General features: G+C 44.0%; 1 protein-coding gene across 1 annotated transcript; it reads left to right on the top strand.

Annotated features, from left to right (window-relative positions):
* Positions 1 to 4,345: 4,345 nt before the first annotated feature.
* On the top strand, positions 4,346 to 13,783 carry HMGN5 (high mobility group nucleosome binding domain 5). Its single transcript, XM_082488136.1, has 6 exons — positions 4,346 to 4,573; positions 5,736 to 5,765; positions 6,615 to 6,644; positions 7,580 to 7,630; positions 11,653 to 11,796; positions 13,107 to 13,783. The coding sequence occupies exons 1-6, from the start codon at positions 4,559 to 4,561 to the stop codon at positions 13,152 to 13,154; spliced, it is 318 nt and encodes a 105-aa protein (XP_082344262.1). The 5' UTR covers positions 4,346 to 4,558; the 3' UTR covers positions 13,155 to 13,783.
* The last annotated feature ends 3,783 nt before the right edge of the window (positions 13,784 to 17,566 follow it).

The raw sequence follows: 17,566 nt of genomic DNA, 5'->3' as shown, positions 1-17,566 counted from the left end.
AAGTGACTTTTATACTAGTCTAGGACTTCTTTCAGGTTCCCAGAGAAGCTGGGAAGGAGCACAGACAGAACAATCAAATGGCCCATGGAATATTCCATACCATAGACTTCATGCTCAGTATATAAATGGGGGTTTGCTGGGGGAGGAATCCGCGGCCACTGCTCAGGTTGAGCTGGGCAACCAATTCACCAGGCAGTGAGAATGACTTCTGACTTGTATATTTTTTTACCATTGTTATTATTATTATTGCTATTTTCCTTTTCCATTATATTTCTATTAAACTGTCTTTATCTCAACCCATGAGGGTTTTTTTCTGCCTTTCCCCTCCTCTTCCCCCTCTCCTCCCTACCCTTCTGGCGGGGGCAGAGAAGGGGAGTGAGCAAGCCCCTGCATGGTCCTAGTTGCTGGCTGGGGTTCAACCACAACACAGTCATATGTTTCTGTGTGTAGACTGGATGTTTGTACCTCTGGAGACAATAACCTGTTAAAATATCTATGTTCATAGAAGCAGAATTAAAATTTTAGCATGAAGCTTTCTTGTAGAAACAGTAGCACAAAAAAGATCAATTTTTGGTTTGTTGCTGTGATTTGCTCTTGACATAGTCTGGTGATATGATATCATAGTATCATAAATGCAGGTTTAGGTCTTTTTGTACTGAATAAAAAGTGCCAGTTTTAGCAAAAATGCCCAAAAAAGTCACATGGTACAAACTAATGACCCAGAATAAATTTACTCTCCTAGGCCTAATTTATCAAAAAGATTTAACTGGTCAGTTTTATACTAGCAGTCTGTGTGCCAGATTAGGTGTATCAGACTGTGCCATTCCAACATGTCATCAAAGCCTTTTTTGTCTTTCCGCACCCAGAGTAAAGCTACCATACAGCCACTGTAAGCTCCATACTGTGTGGGGTGACTAATGTCACCAAGAGGCTGCTCCCTGTCTGGATCAGATTCATATGTACTACTGTATTAACGATGGTGGAACCACGGTCTCCTTTGCTTTAATACCAAAGGTGGACAGTAAGGACAGAAGGTCTTCATCACATGGCCATGCACGTCAATGCTTCTTTACCTGCTGCTTGGTTTTGGCCACAGATAAACATGCAGCTACTTCTGTGATTTAGAAGAAAATTCAACCAACCACGGCCACCTCCCCATTGATTTGATAGGTGACTTCCTATTCTTTCCAGTTATTACTGCATAAAGGAATATTTAATTGCTCCTTCCATTTGGCCTGAAGGAAATGTGTTTAGAATATCCATAAGCTTCAACCAGGTCTGTAATTTTCTATAGGTCTGCATAGTAGCAGCCTTTTACACTTTCAGCATAACAGCATCATGCAGCAGTTTATCCTATCTATACAGAGGGAAGTGATCTTCTCATTAGTGATTATTAAGGTGGGATTGTGGTTCAATGAACATTTTTAGAACAGCAAAAATGTTTGAAAAAAGACAAAGGTGAAAAAGAAAGCATAGCAAATATAGTGCAAATATTACTAGTGAAGTTTAAATGTGCTTAATTTCCAGTGCACATTTTGATCCAAGCTTTCAACCAAATTGCTTGTCATGCAAGTTGTTGAGCAGAAAATGTCGACAGACTCTTCAACAAATTCCTGTTTCTTTCCCACAAATGTACAAAGACTTCTCACAGAATATAGAAAGTGAAACAATAACTGCAGGGAGACAGGCAAAACTTTTCAAGGCAACTGACAAAAGCACCTGAAGCACAAACTTTGTTGGTAGTGGAGAACTTCTGCTATCGGACATGAATTCTTGAAAGAAGACCAAGAGCTCTTGAAGTGTTTCCAACAATTTTTAGTACAGAAGATGGAGAAGGCTATTGGAAACAATATTTAAATTTAACACAGGAGAACTTGAAGGTGGCATGATTAACACGTAATGAGAGAGAAAGAAACCCATCGATAGAACGGAAAACCATCCTAACATGGAAGAAAGATAGGAAGCATATTAAAGACCAACATAAAGATGAACAAAAGCACAACATAGCTGTAATGGCAGCTTTAAAAATACATAAGCAGTCTTTTAAAATTGGGCAAAAAGTGGAAACCTGCAGACAACTAAGAGTTAGTAGAATGGAATGACACGGGCATGTAGGAACAAAATGAGAGACAAAGGTCCAAAATTAGTTACAGTGAGGAAGGAACAAAGGAGGATATAGGAACATGTTCTCTTCATATGCATTGGAAGTAGGAGCAAAACAAAAGAAAATCTTATTACTGACAGAGAAGGAGAACAAATAAAAGAAGGCACAAAAAGAGCTGTGTCTTCTTTGCTTCAGCCTTCAAATAAAGGGAATTGCCACAAGTTACTAAACCTGACTTTTTAGGAAGAAGACAGCAACAGGTAGCAGCAGGAAAGAACAGACTAAATTGTATCTGGTTATGTGGTTACATTGAGGTTGGCACTGCCTGGAAAATGCACTCCCCAGTATTTAGGAGGCCAGTCATAAACATTTTTGAGTATTTTTTGTGCATCAACAAAAAAAATCATGGCCTTTGATGGTTCTACATTGACTGGAGGAAGGGGGAGAAATGTGGACCTGTGGACGGAAAACCGCTCAGCTTAACTCCAAAGTCCAGGAAGATAATAAATGACTGACATATAAGCACTTTGAGAATGAGGTAACGTAAAAAGTGACAAATCAGAAAGTCACCACGAATTTGTCAAGAATAGGGGGCACAGCTGTTCAGAGAACAGCATTGAAAGTGATCTGGGGATTACAGGGGATCAGAAGAATCTAAACCAACATGGCGATGCTATTGCAAAGTCGGCAAATGGCACGCTGAGATCGGTTACCTAATTAACCTGGTTATTGGATATAGATGTAAGGAAGAACGCAAAGTTGAAGAGTCCGGAGCAGCCTAAGAATGATAAAAGGTTTAGAAAACACGGCCTGTGAGATGATGAGACCTAAGAGAATTTGTTTAGCCTAGAAAAATGAAGTTTAAGGGAGAGTATGACAGTATCATGTGAAATGATACAGTATCTAAACTGTGAGTGTAAATGGATGCTTATTAATTGTTCTTTTTATCTGCTAGACACTTGGCAAAGAAAAACTTACAATTCACAACCAAAGTACAGTTTAGATGTCAGGGAAAACTTTGTGGTTTTAAGGACAGTTGAGTGGTGAAACAGGCTATCTAGGAAGACGGCAGAATCGCCTTTATTGGAAGTTTTTTTAGAGAGTGGCTTTTGGCAGGAGTAGTCGCACTTCAGAGCGGCAGCTGCTGTGTTTAGTTGCAAAGCCCTTTGCTCCTACAAGTGCTGTTGATACACACCTTGTGCTTTCCTCAAAGAAATACACAAAGTAGATGGCAGAAACCCTGATGGAAACAGCAGGTATGATGGAAACACGAGCAAATTTCCCTTAATCCGTGCAGAAGTCTGAGTCTTCACCTTACGGCCTACCTCAAACTCATAGGCCCAGCTCCAGGGAAGATCTCACTCGCTTCAGCTGCGATGTAACAGACCAGAAAGGCACCTCCGAGCCAAACCCGGTCCCGAACACCCCTGCCCAGCTGTTGCCCAGACCCACAGGCAGTTATACCCTTCGGTCGCCCCATTTTTACCCCCCGGGGCCGGGGCGGACAAAGGCCGCAGACCCCTCGGCGGGCTGAGGTAACCCGAGGGGGGGAGGCGACACGGGGACGACGTGCGTTTGGACAGCCCTTTCCAACAGGTATCGCAAAGGCGGGAGATGGCGGCCGCCGCCTCCGGCCGTCCCCGCTCCCCCCCCCAGCACCACGGCCTTTGCCGCCGACCGCCCCCGGCTGGCAGGCCGCAGGGCCCCGCGCTGGGAAGGCGGGCGGGCCGGCGCCGCCGCCGCCGAGGCGGCCATGTTGTCGTCCTGCGGCCTGTGGTAACTTTCGGGGAAGTTTCTTTCCCGGCCTCTGGGGGAAAACGTGGGGAAGGAGGCGGGGGGGGGGGGGGGAAGGAGGGGGGGAATCTGCGGCCGCCGGGGCAGGACGCGGCGTGCGCGGAGGCGCTGGCAGACAGCGGCGGGACGGAGGCGGCTGCTCCCGCTCCGCCTCGCCTCGCCTCCCCTCCCCTCCCCGCTCGCCCGCCGCGGGCCGCGCCGGGGCTGCTGCCGGCGGCGCCCTCCCCGCCGCGGCGGCGGCGGCGCCGTATTCAGCGCGCGCTTTAGGCCGGCCGGGCTGCGCAGACAGCGTAGCGCCGCCGTCCCTCCGTCTGCGAGCGTCGCTCGCGCTACGGCCGCCGCCCCGCCTCCCCCGCCCACGCCCCGCCTCCCGGGCCGCTGCCCGCGCTCCCATTGGCCGCTACGGCCGTCACTCGGCGGCTGGGCCCATCTCGCGCTCCCCATTCATGCAGTTTGGTTGCGTGTTGGTGTATTTTACTGTTTGCAATAAAGAGGGGGGGATTTTTTTTTGTTCAGTTTCTGCTGCAATTAACTCTTGGTCCCTTATACATTTTTTTTTTCAATTTTGCAGAACGGTCGAAACAGTTTTTTGGTGGTTACATTTATTTTTTATATATATCTATACCTATATATTTTGCAATCAACTATTAAGGTGCAACTATGCCCAAAAGAAAGGTAAGTAAAAAAAAAATAAAAAAAAAATAGGGGAGACAGATGGGGAAGGAAGGGGAGAGATAAAAGCAGCGTTTGCAAAATTGTCTGTAAATTTGCGCGCGCGCGCGCGTGTGGTGTGTGTGTATGTGGAGTTTTTTGCATTTTTAATTTTTTTGTGCATGTCCTAAAGTGGAGCTGGGAGCGGAGGGAGAGGGCTGGGGCGTGTGTCGGGGCTGCTCGGGGCGGGCAGGGGAGGCTGTGAGTTCACTTCGGGCTGTTTTGTTTGCGGGGAGAAGGGCTGGAGCGGTGTCTCCATGCTGGATTACAAACAGCCATAGTGCTGCTGCTGCCCCTATGGAGAACACAGGCAGGCAGCGCTAGCCACCGAGGGCTCCGCCGCTCGCCCAGCGCCCAAAACCCCGCGGCCGAACGGCCCCGGGCTCTCCCGACCCCCTCCGGCAGCATTTTAGGGCGGATCGGGCCATTCCCTGGGAGGATTTGGGGCTAAACGGTCCCTCTTTCTCCTGCGTTTGCCTTTGTTCTCCTTTTTTTTTTTTTTTTTTTTTTTTCCCTCCTCCTCTCCCACTTCTTGTCATACCAGATGGTTGTGCAATGGTAATTTGGTGCCATTAGGCGGCGCAGAATTTGAAAAAAAAAAAAAAAAAAATCTCTCTCTCTCTCTCTTTCTATCCAACCCTGTCCTTGAAGGAAAGCTGAGGAAAAAGGGAATTCACCACCATAATTAGTAACTTTAGATCGGCGGCCACCACCGGGTCGTGTCCCCCGCCCCCCTCCCCGCCGGTTCCCCCGGGGGCGGCCGCCCCTCACCCACCGGGACCCCCCACCCGCCCGCGGGGCTTCGGCCCGGCCCCGCCGCCCCCCGGCCCCGCCGTCGGCGGGGCCGGGGGGCGGCGGGGCCGGGCCGAAGCCCCGCGGGCGGTCGCGATCGCGGCGTGGCCGGATCGCCGACATTGTCCTTGGCGCGGGGCCGGCGACGACCTTGTTGTGGCAGGTAATTTGGCGGGAACTTTTCAAAACGGCGTGACGTCGCCTCGGCGGCCCCGAGGCATTGTGGGAGTTGTAGTCCGCCGGTCGGCGGAGGGCCCGCCATCCATCTCTTCCCTCCCTTCCCTTCAAGGGGACGGCGCCGCCTTCTCACCTCCTTCTCTCGCTTTCCTTGCAGGCTCCAGCGGAAGGGGAGGCAAAGGAGGAGGTAGGAGCTGCTGCTTCGGTGTCGCCATGAATTTCTGTGGTGTCCCATCGAAACTAGGAGGCCCAGGCCCAGCCCTTGGCCTGTCGCCTGAGGTGGGCGCTGGGTGTCCCAGCCGCTGAGGGGGACCGTGCTCCCTTTAGCCTTACAGACAACGCCTCAGTGGCAGAGCCTTAATGGTGCAGCTCCTGGAAGTAAAGAAACTTTATCTCTTGCCACCTCAGTAGGGTAAAAAAGGGCAGCGGCACAGAGTGAGGACTATCAAGCAAAGCTGCACTTTTGGGAAGTCATCGCCATCATTACCTCTCCTATAAGGCCAGGCTGGGAGAGTCGGGGTTGTTCAGCCTGGGGAAGAGAAGGCCCCGGGGAGACCTTATAACCCCTTCCAGTACCTAAAGGGGCTACAGGAAAGATGGGGAGGGACTCTTTATCGGGGAGTGTAGTGATAGGACGAAGGGCAATGGTTTTAAACTGGAAGAGGGTAGATTTAGATTAGATATCAGGAAGATATTCTTCACTCTGAGGGTGATGAGGCACTGGCCCAGGTTGCCCAGGGAAGCTGTGGCTGCCCCATCCCTGGGGGTGTTCAAGGCCAGGCTGGATGGGGCTTGGAGCAGCCTGGTCTGGTGGGAGGTTTCCCTGCCCATGGCAGGGGGGCTGGAACTGGGTGATCTTTAAGGTCCCTTCCAACCCAAACCATTCTATGATCATGCCCGTTAGTTTCATAAATCTTAGAATTCATATGGGGCTTCATGACATAGTGTATGTGCCATGTTATTCTGGGTTGTGGTTCTGAGAAAGCACTGCTTTGTATGCTCTCTGAATTTTAGTGACACATCTTTCTTTACACAGCCAAAGAGAAGGTCAGCTAGACTATCTGCTGTAAGTATCTTTATTTACTCTTTTAATTCTACATCGCATGGGATGCTAAGTTCTGTGGGAAAGTTATAGAGAAACTATTTGGTTTTTTTTCCCCCAGTACTGTGGAAAGCATGGTTAGAGTATTGCGATATTTAAAAGTAAAATTCCTATTCTATGTTTCTAATCCTGGAGTATCAACACATTACAAGCTTACTTTTAGACATTTCACATGAGATACAACATCTGTGTTAGTTAACATTCAGTCTGGACGCATGAGTATCCGGAGTCAAGGAATATTGATTTCAAGATGCATTTGTTCTTTGCAGGTCTTCTCCATACAAATACCTGCTCATAGCTTTATAAATTACCTGCTCTCTCCTTATACTTGTAATTTGCCCATTGATTTTGCAGGCCCAACTGTTGGGTAAACCGAGACCTAAAGGGTGTAAATCTATGTCATGGTGTAGGGTTCAGCCCAAAGTCACAGCCTTAAACAGGCTCTTGGCATCCTTTTCTACAGACATTTAGTGCACCCAGGCCTTTTTTAAGCTGTCTAGGAAATGCCAGGTGGATCATGATTACTGTTTAAAAACTAAAGTACTTAATTTTAGTGAAAGCTAAGATGTGTATTCGTAGAGTTATGTCCAAATGTTAATACCTTCCATTTTTGACACACGCTTGCCTTCACAGCAGACACTAACACCCAGACGCTGTAATGCTCCACTTGCTACTACTATCAGCATCTGTACCCTAACCCCCGTAACATGCATGAGGAAGCATGGGTTTGGATAATGAAAGATACTGATCTGACTCTGACATTTACTCCTTTATACTACAGAATGAAGCAGACAGCTCTGAACTATTTTTTGTTTGAATAGTTTTCAAAAGTTACCAATGTATTGCCAAAACATCTATAGCATTCGTCTGACTCTGTTTCTTATGTATGTTTTCTACAGAAACCTGCTCCGCCTAAACCGGAGCCAAAGCCCAAAAAGGCAGCACCTAAGGTAAGTGTTCAAGATCTCTTGAACTGAAGTTACACTTTTCTTTCTCAAGGTGTTTGTGGGGGGGGGGGGAAACATCCATGACTAACCATTTTGGCTTTTCATAGTTTCTTTTAAAGATTTAAGGTTGAATTGTATGAGTTAAAAAGAATGTGAAAGATGTAAAGATAATGTTATCCAATTCCTAGTGAAGGAATGTTGTAAACTGAACAGATTTTAAATCAGTTGTGGTGAGGCTTTACTGCTTGCCTTGCAAGGCTGTTCTGAAGTTTCATATAATGCATTGTTGGGAAAACAGTGCTTTGAATAGAGATCAGAGACTCAATTAGAGAAGTCATTGAAAATCATGCTTTTAATTACAGTTTCTTACTATGTGTTCATTCAAAGGCACTCTTTTCAGTTAGTTATCAGTTTATCAAATTTTAATTGCTGGAGATAAAGTTCTGCATACCCGTTTCCTTAAACTAGATACTTGGGGTAATGTCAAAAATACTGGCATATCTGACAGTATAGTTAAAAAATAAACTATTTAAAGCTCCTTTCTGCTTTGGTACAACAGTTTGAAATTTAAAAGGGGACAGTTCTGCAATCCATGAGGTATTTTTTTATATCCTCTTCCTGTCACAGTCTTCCCCAGCAGTCACAGTTTGCAGTGCTTTTTTTTAGATCTATCTGTAAATATTCAGATTGTATTAGGATTTTGCAGCTGGAAAAAAAAACAAACACAACAACAAAACTTTAGTGTTCTTTTCAACCTGTTTCCATCATACATTTTCTGTTGTGGTTTTGGATGGTCATATAGGCAAAGCACAGGTGCGATAGATGCTGAGTTACAGAAGGGGATGACGGGCCGGGAAGCAGGAGCTCTCTTTTGTACATTTAAAAGGCCTTGCAGTTGCATATGGCACAGCAGACATCTGGATGATGAAAACTATTCCGCCTACAAGTCTTGCTATATGGAGCAGCAGAGATGTCACAAGAAATGGGCAAGATGGAGAACCCTGCTTGTCGTTTTGGGGACCCCACCTCTCAGCTCTGTAATTGTAGTGGTGTTATGAGCAAGTTTTTCACATCTGCATCTTGGTTGTGCAGCTGGATTTCTAGATCCCATTCCGGAGCGGCAGGGGAACCTAGGAACCCTGCTGCTCGGCATTCCTGTGGTGTGAGCAGCTGGCACACTCTGGGTTGCATCTCCCTCTGGTGGCTGGTCCCCTGGGAAGAGGAGAGCCTGCCACTGGTGGTTGCTCTTCCAGCCCAAGTGGCAGAGAGCTGGCTTGGGCATCTAAAAGTCCCGGGTTCTGCCTCTGCTGGTGGCCCACACAGAGGTCAGTGCAGTTACATACAATGCATGTTGTTGGTATTTTCTTTTTTTTCTTTTTCAAGTTTGCTTTTTTATATTTATGGAAACATCTCAGAGTTTATACACAAAAGCTGTGTTAACAGAATCTTTAAAGTTGTGAAAATTAGCATTCAAAAGTTAAGGACTGTAAGTGATTGTCAAAACTTGGTTTAGTCCCTTACTGCACAAGTGGTCTCCCTCTGGGATTGTTTAGTTCTGCTGGGAGTGGTGCCTTTGTCATTGTCCCACATATTTTCCCAGTTGGACTGGGAAAACATTTGTCCTCTTGCTTCTAAGGTGCTGGTTTGAAGCCAGGACACTTGAATTATATTTTTTGGCTCTAGAGCTCCTAATACTGGATCAATATTTGTGCAAAAGGGGACGTAATAAGAATTGTGTGGGCACCTTTAATTCCTGTTGCCCCCAAATGCTTAACTTTGCAACCATCCGGTTCTTTGAATGATTTTTCAGTGTGTCAGAATAGACTTCACCTTTTAAACTTACCCTTATTGAAAAGCATAGAGCTGAGAAAAAGAGTAAAACACTTTATAAATCACATGCCCCTATTGCAAAATTGATGTTGTCACCTGTATAAAAAAAATTACTCAGGAAAATTACTACAATGGTATTCACTCAGAACTAGCTGAAAGGATGGAATAAGCTTGGAAATTGAAAAATAACGTTACTTCCTTGGGTATTTTTTTCCTGGACTCACTTGATTGTGGAATGGAGCTTGATCCCTTACAGAATAGCTGTTAGTGTGTCCCCAGAAGCCACAGATCTTGCAGAACAGAGCAAAGATCTTGGGATCCTCAGTCAGCTGTGTGCTGCAAGACACTTTCTCTCTGGTCAAAGTCCAGCCATGGAAACCAGTTTCTGTGGATTCTCCTCAAATCCTTTCTTAACAGGAGCTTTACCAGCAAAGAGTGGGTACAGAGAATTACAGTTCTAGCTCTGTTAATGCTTTCTGGTTTGTGTTTTTCTTTTAATGGGGTAAGGGAAAAGATACCCTTCTTCAAACAACCCCAAGTCTTTAAAAATCCTTTATGGATTACATTAGAAGAGCAAGTGACTAACACGCCTGCGCTCGTGAGTTTGGAGCATACTGGGGCTGCTGGAGGAACCCTTCACAGTGGACTATTACTCTGTGTTTCAAAGGTCTGATGAGGTCTGTTCAAGTGACAGAGCAAACTGGTGCCATAGTAGTAGTGCAATTCTAAATCTTACTGCCAAACAGTACCAGAATACTTGGGTTCTAATATTACTGAGATATTTACCTTTCTTCTGCCTCTCTTGAAAGTTGGAAGACTGTTCAGCCAACAGAGGGGAAAAAGAGTGAGCGGAGGCATGCTTTTATTTTTCCTCCTCTGGTGACTCTCTTCCTTCTCTCGGAAAGAGCTGCTATGTATCTTTGATAAGTGGGTCCCCAAAGAGGAGAGAGGCTTGTTGAGAGCGGACACAGCCCAGGAGAAGGGGACTCCTAACAACATACTGTAGTTTCCCAGGTGGGCTGAAATCCCTCAGCAAGGTCAGAGTGGGGAATGGGAGGTTAGAGAGGAAAGACACCCTCTCCCATTTGAGTGCTGCTAACCTCCTGTCTTAAATTTTCTGCATTATTACAGGATTGGGTGTTAATTTTGGTGAATTTTTAATCATCATCAGTATCACTGAAGAATCAGGTGACTTTGTCCCTTGTACTCTGTATTTGAGTTTACCCTTAGCAAGCAGTTCATTTTTAATGTGGATTAATTTTGTACACTAATAAGCGAGGCATTGAAATAAGAAAGTACCCTTTTAGTAACTTCTAGTCATTGAGACAACTCCATCATCTAAGTGGAGAGAGTGATATATGTTCAGTAATTATCTGTTTATCTTCACTTACCTGTGAGTAGTGATTTTGCAGATATTTATGGTTCCTTTGCTGGAACTAGGTTAATCAAGCAAGGAACTAAGCTAGTTTGCTTAGTGCAGTTACTTATTGGCAGCAAGAGGCAGATCCTCAGAAGTGAAACTAATGAGAGTCGTGCTTGTTACTGTATTGGGGTCAGGAACTGACCTTGCCATATAGAAAACTATTACTACAGAAGTTGTAGCATCGTTTTGTTTTGATTTAGCCTGCTCCACATATAAGAAACTGTGCTTAAATAATAAATGCAAAGTTCTTGCTGTTATGGAAGCGATGCTGTTGAGCCCCCAACTCGTCTATCACACAAATGGTTTATTATAGTAAGGAATATTTCTGGCAGGGAAGGGGGAAAGTCCTTTGACTACAGCTTTGTTACAGTTTTCTAAATAGGCATTAATAGCACATCTGAAGTATTCTGGTATTTCCACTAGTTGTACATGTTCTTTTTGTTCTGTGGTATGCCTTTCAGCAGCACAGCAGAAATACAGGCCAGTTCAACTCCAACATTTTTTAGCTAATTTAATTGAATGCCTATTTAAAATAGGAATTCTTTTAACCCCAGCCATGGCTGCTTTTATATTATGCACTTCCCAGTAGCACATTCAGGACAGAATAGAAGGAAAGCACTTCTCCTTAGAAACTTCCATCTCATCTTTGTCAATAGGAAGTTCAGAGTGTAGAAGCAGGTTGTGTAGGCTGTTTTAGAGTTGAGAATGTGCGTATGCAGATGTTCGAGGTGGAAACTAGCATTTACCATATCACGGTCTGTTTTCTTAACAGAAAGAAAAGGCAGCAAATGATAAAAAGGAGGACAAAAAAGCAGCAACAAAAGGGAAGAAAGGAGCCAAAGGCAAAGATGAAACTAAACAAGAGGATGCTAAAGAAGAAAACCACTCTGAAAATGGAGATACCAAAACTAATGAGGTACTTTAGCTACAGTAAACATGGGAGTAAACACAGATGTATTGGTAATACATCTGCAGGAACTAACGATTGGGCCTCCTTGTCAGAAGGTGGTGTGTTTCACTGCCATCCTGTAAAGGCAGACCAGCTGCAGTATCTGCACAGGGCAACTCCCAGGGAGAACATGAAAGAGTAGCATTCTCCTTCAAACTCATTCTGCTATGTGATAGAGCCCTTCCACAGGTGGTCTGTGCTACCGTAGTGGCCCTCTCAGGGTTGGCACAAGAGCAATGCAGAATATTTGGGGAACAATAGAGCTCAGTAAGATTGCTATCCAACCCTGAGCTGACTTTGCATATCCTCTCTGGACTGCTGGATTGCCTCTTCTGCTCAGCACGGGTTGGTACTGAGCCAGAAATCTGGTTTTAAGTTTTACACAATTCTTTAAACAATTCTTCGCCTCAGAACAATTCAACAAGAGATCTGCAAAATAAAGTTGATCTTGTCTCTTGATCTGCAAGCCTCTTTCTTACAGGTACTCACTCTTATCAGGTGCTTATCTAAGAGCTGCAATTTGCTAGGACTAGCTACAAGCTTCAGTCAGCTCCTGATGGCCTTTTCCTAGCAGATTACTTGCTGATAGTAGAAACGCAATGTTTGCTACGGGCTCTCTTTGCCCCTGTAGGCACAGACTAGCCTGTTGTGTTATCTGTTGCTTTTGATTTACAGTGATCTCTCTGCATGTGTTAAGTATCATTATCCAGGGAATGGGTCGTTTATTTTTTTCATTTTTAAAACTAATTCAGGAGCTTCTTTCCTAAAAATTAATAGGGGGATAATGGACTTCAAAGGATCTTTGATAGGAGCTTTGCAATTTTGATGTGTTGACTTAAAAAGAAATAGCAGACATTTTTACAGAAGACGTGTGAGAACCAGTTTCCCCAAAGTCTGGACAATAATCAAGTATCACAGTTTTATGTGTAATTCTTGCCCTTCCTTGTGGCTTACGGAGATGAGGACTTTAACTTTCCCTACCGTATGATTGATCCTAATCTAAAATACGTTCTAAACTTCTGCCTCTTTGGAGGCACTTAACATTCCAAAATTAACTCAGTTATCAATTAATACTCATCTGTGGTTTAATTTTTAGAATTATCGGCCGACATGTTGTTGTGTTGATATTTTCTGTAGTAGCTGTGCATTATTGTCTTATCTACACAAAATGTTGTCCATGTGTGTGCTAACAAACTGGTCTCTCTTTGACGCTTGTTAGGATGGAAACCAATTAGCATTACGAATAATATTTCTATTCTTCCCAAACACTTTTATAGGCACCAGCTGCTGAAGCATCTGATGATAAGGAAGCCAAGTCCGAGTAATGTTAACCCTGCCCTATATCTCCATCATTTGGTATCCGTACCTCCATGCTGTATTGTTAACAGAGAGGAATATTTTTATCAACTATTTTATAAATGCAGGTTTTTTTAGCATGAATTTAATTATGGAACATCTTCATCTCGGTTACTTGGGAATTAAATCCCTAACAAACAAAACAAAACAACAAAAAAAATCATTGTTTTTAAATTTTGTGATTGTAATAGTTTGTATGGTACATGGAAAGAATAAGTGGTGGTAGCTTTTGACTTCTGTCAGTGTGTCCCTTTTTGTGTAAGTCATGCTTACAGACTTCAGATTTTAATTTTTCCCTTGTATGTGTTGTATGGTTTCTTAAAGTGGGGAGGTCTCAAAACAAATAACCGTGTTAAACATTCCAGTGGTTCTGTGGGTTGCTTTTATAAAGAAGGTGAGCTATTTTCATGAAAAACCTAAGAGCTGGAAATCTGTTGTTTCCCAAATGTAATTTTATTTTGTCAGTTTTGAAAAAATAAATAAATAAAAGTGTAATCATGTTTTTAAATGAAATACAAACATTTCTTTTAAAAGGGCAGGTTGGTTGTATGTACCCACTGTTAGGAATTTTGCTGGATTTATCTTAATAAAAAAGACTCCTCAAAAGCTGATTGTGGTTTGTTGCTTGTGCTGCAAACGTGCTGCTGGAAAGCTACCAAATTCCAGAAGAGAAGTGCAGGGCTTCAGACTGAGGGAACCTATGCCGTTAAAAAGCTTTGGGCAGTAGCATGATTAGGGCTTGAGCCCCCGTCTTCATCAGCTGTGTAAACAAAAACAACTTTATGGACCAGCCTCTCAGCAGCCAAAATGGGAATAGATGATTTCAGAGGAAACATGCCGGCTACACCAGCTGGGAACTTCAGCCGGTGCTTTCAGATGAAGGGTGACCTTGTAAACTCCGGTACTTACTCCAGTAAAGGTGGGATACTTGGGGTTTTCCCATACCTCTTAAGCATTATAGATGTTGTTATAAATTCCGAAGGGTATTGTCTGGTTTTCTTTTGTGTGCCTATTAATTGATTATGATCTAGAGGGGTGTTCTTTCCTCTTTGAAATATTGCAGAAGCTTAGAGACTACCACGTTTACATCAAACTGTTGATGGTATGAAATAGTTTACTGTTGATGTGGGAACGTTTGTAGTCCTGGTTAAAGAGCATACTTCTATAACTTCTATAACTGTTGTTTATAGTTTTATTCTTTAAACATGTGTTACAAAATGTTTTCTTGGGCTCGCTTAGCTTCTCCTGGCATGATAACATGTATGGGTAGAGAAGTGCTTTCCATTACTGCAAGCTTCATTATTCTGGGAAATGACAGCTAGACTAGACAGTAGTTGAATGGGGGGTTAGTATTGGTTTTACCTAGCCTCATTTTTGTTGCTATAGCTATTCTATGCACTTTTTCAAGGATACTTCACATTTTCCTCTTAAAGCCTCCTTTTAGATAAAGTCTCTCCACATTGATGGCCAAATATGTTATATATTTAATAAGAAGAAAAATGTCTGCAATGCAGAAACCTTATCTTTTGCATTAAATCATTTTGCAGCCCAGAAATGTGAAATTCCAAGAGCTTGCATATTTTACCTCATATCCAACCTCTAACTCAGCATCTCAATGCATAGTGCCTCGTATCAAATGTGTGTTCCAGCATCAGTACCCCAAGGCACTGGCTACTAGGTAATGCTTAATGTGGATTTAATTTTCAAGGTCTAAAGCACCGGGGATTTTTATTCGTGCTGCACCACTTTTCATTCTGTAGAGCTGCTCTGTAAAAGCATCAGGGTTAACTGAGCTGGAGCTTCTTCAGCAGGAAAGGTGAGAGAGTATTTAGGGGCTTTCTCCTTTGCAGTACGTTCCCTTAATCCAGCGCAGGCTCGATGCAGTGGCTTTTGGGCGTCCTCTATAGTCTCCTGCAGTGAAAACTGATGGCGAGAAGTATCTGGGAGCCCCTGCCTGGTGGAAGTGTGGGGACATGTGGGTGTTTCACGTGCCGCTAAGATTTTTTACGTATGTCGTGGACATCTATTCTTTCTGTGGGCTTTTGCCAGCAATGTGGTAACAACAGCATCACAGGGCAGCTGGGCTACGTTGCGCATGTTCGATTGGCAATTTTGCACCCTAGGATTGTTTTCTGTGGGATGCACAGATCTGTGTCTGAAAAACTTACGGTAACTTAGAAAAACAGGGGAGATTCTGAATGTCCCAGTTTGAAGAGGATCCAACAATAGTTCAGGTATCATCCTGACACTTTTACACGTAAAAATTATTTACTGAATTTAGCCTGCTTTTGAATAATAAAAAGATCCTTAACGAGCACAGCAGCATGCTTTGGACACATGGTACAATCATTTTTAGGGTCTGCCTGAATGCCGCTTGAAGCCGATGAGAGATACCTGTACTGCTTCTGGGAGAAAATGCATATTGGAATGAAATGTTTTATACTTGCATATTCCCCCACCCCCAGCGGTTTCTCTAAAAGGGCTTAAAATAGCAAACCTGGTTCTGCAAGGAAGGTGAGCTCCTCCAAATCTTGGTACCATTGAACTGTTTCTGTTTGGCTTTAGCCTCGAGTCACTGAGAGATTCAGGCATTGTTATTTAAATAACAGCAGAGACTATGAATATGGTTGATATTCTCTTCTTAGCAGAGGGCTCATCCATATGCCAAGGTATAATCAGCTCATCATACACTAATTGAGGTCATTCTGTATGTCAAGTCATGTTTCTCCCATTTTAATATGGAGGTTGTTATACAGAAACATACAATTGAGTGTTTGGTTTTGTTTATTTCTTCCTCTTCTAGTGCCAGGGCGAGAGTTATTCTTAATTCTATAACTATTGTTATAATCAGATTCCTGTTTCAAATAAGTACAGAAAATTGCTTAAGAACTTTTCAGACAAACCTCCTTGCTCAAATTCATAGCTTTTCTGAGCAATGGGGTATTGAGCGAGTTGCACAACGAAATAGATTGCCTGCCTTCTGCCAAATCCTCCTCATCTCTTGGTGCTGATGTCTAGACACTGAATCAAAGGCTAGCTCCACGTCAGCTCACCAGCTTTGCTTAGTTTATGTTTGTCCAAGAAGCAGGGGTTTCAAAGGGGGACAGCTTTTTCACTGAGCAGTCAGTTGGGTGTAGCTGCTTTCAGGTTTAGTTGGAATATGTGGAGAAACCACCTTCGCCAAGATCCTTGGCTGGCTGTTCGGCAGTGCCCGGGGTGCAAGCAGAACATGTTTGCCTATTCTGATGCTGATTGCGAAAGATTCATAGAATTGCTAGGCAGGCAAAATTGACTGTGGGAGTTTGATTATCACTATTAATACTAGTAATTACGGACCGTAGAAGATGTGATGTGGTGGACGGACTCATGAGTCTAAAGATAGTGATGGTTCTGAGATGGCGTAATGATGGTTTTATCTAAGGGAAGAGATTTGAAGTGAGGTTGGCAACAACTTGCGGTGGTGAGATGCCCATATAGCTCATCAGTTGTTGGGCAAGATAAGTGTACAGCTGCTGACTTGGATTTTGCAGTGAAACCTGGTGAAAGGAGGCGACATTGCTGGTCATAATGTTTTAGACATTCATTGTTGTTTGAGGTAGCTCGACGAACTTCACATGCTGTTTAACCGGCAGACTGTGAGTGCTACTGATGCTGTTACTGCTAAGCAGGAACCCTACAACTCGTTAAATCTTTCATGCAATGAAGACCTGTGGGTATGTCCCGCTGCGACAAGTAGTGTCGGGCATTTGAGCAACCAGCACCAGGCCTGGAAGGTGGTGTGGTGTCGGGATAGCAGAGTGCTTCGGGTGGGAATCAGTGTCTGGGGCCACGTTGTCCTGCCCAAATAGAAACGCTGATAGCATACAGTTATCAAGGGTTAATAGAGTGAGATGACAGTGAACAACGACCCAATTTTAGTGCAGCACTGGAGAGATCATGTTAATATTTCAGACCCGTCTTCCTGCTAAGAAGGTTCATCATAATGATTTTGTTTAGTTGCAATCATTGGGCAAAGCATTGTTTTGTCATTCTTGCCAGGCTTGATGCATCAATATAACTCATGATAGAACTTTTGGTGCAGGCTCCTAGTGCAGCATGTGGCTGAGGTAACTGCTGGATGCCTTTAAAGCATAAGAGAATGTATTGAGACTTCCCATTCCTCGCAATAATGCATGTTCTTACAGGATCTGCAACTGAACTTGGGCAAGCATTTGCTTATTGCTTTGTCGGAACAATGAAAGGCTTAGAAAAACACCACTCGCTGTCCTGGAAAGTGAGGTTAGAAATGAGAGGAAGCACCTGTAGACTTCTTCCTGGTGTCCATCATCAGCAACATGCTGGAGCAGCACAGGGGGAGGAACAGGAGAGAAAAAGCATGGCT

This window comes from Vanellus vanellus (assembly GCF_965231255.1).
Source record: "Vanellus vanellus genome assembly, chromosome: 10".
Classification (NCBI taxonomy): domain Eukaryota; kingdom Metazoa; phylum Chordata; class Aves; order Charadriiformes; family Charadriidae; genus Vanellus; species Vanellus vanellus.
This window is presented reverse-complemented; position numbering and strand designations above follow the sequence as displayed.

Coding starts and splice junctions, on each gene's coding strand:
- HMGN5 (XM_082488136.1), top strand. Junction 6,645..7,579: donor GGTCAGCTAGACTATCTGCT/GTAAGTATCTTT, acceptor TGTTTTCTACAG/AAACCTGCTCCGCCTAAACC. Junction 7,631..11,652: donor CCAAAAAGGCAGCACCTAAG/GTAAGTGTTCAA, acceptor TTTTCTTAACAG/AAAGAAAAGGCAGCAAATGA.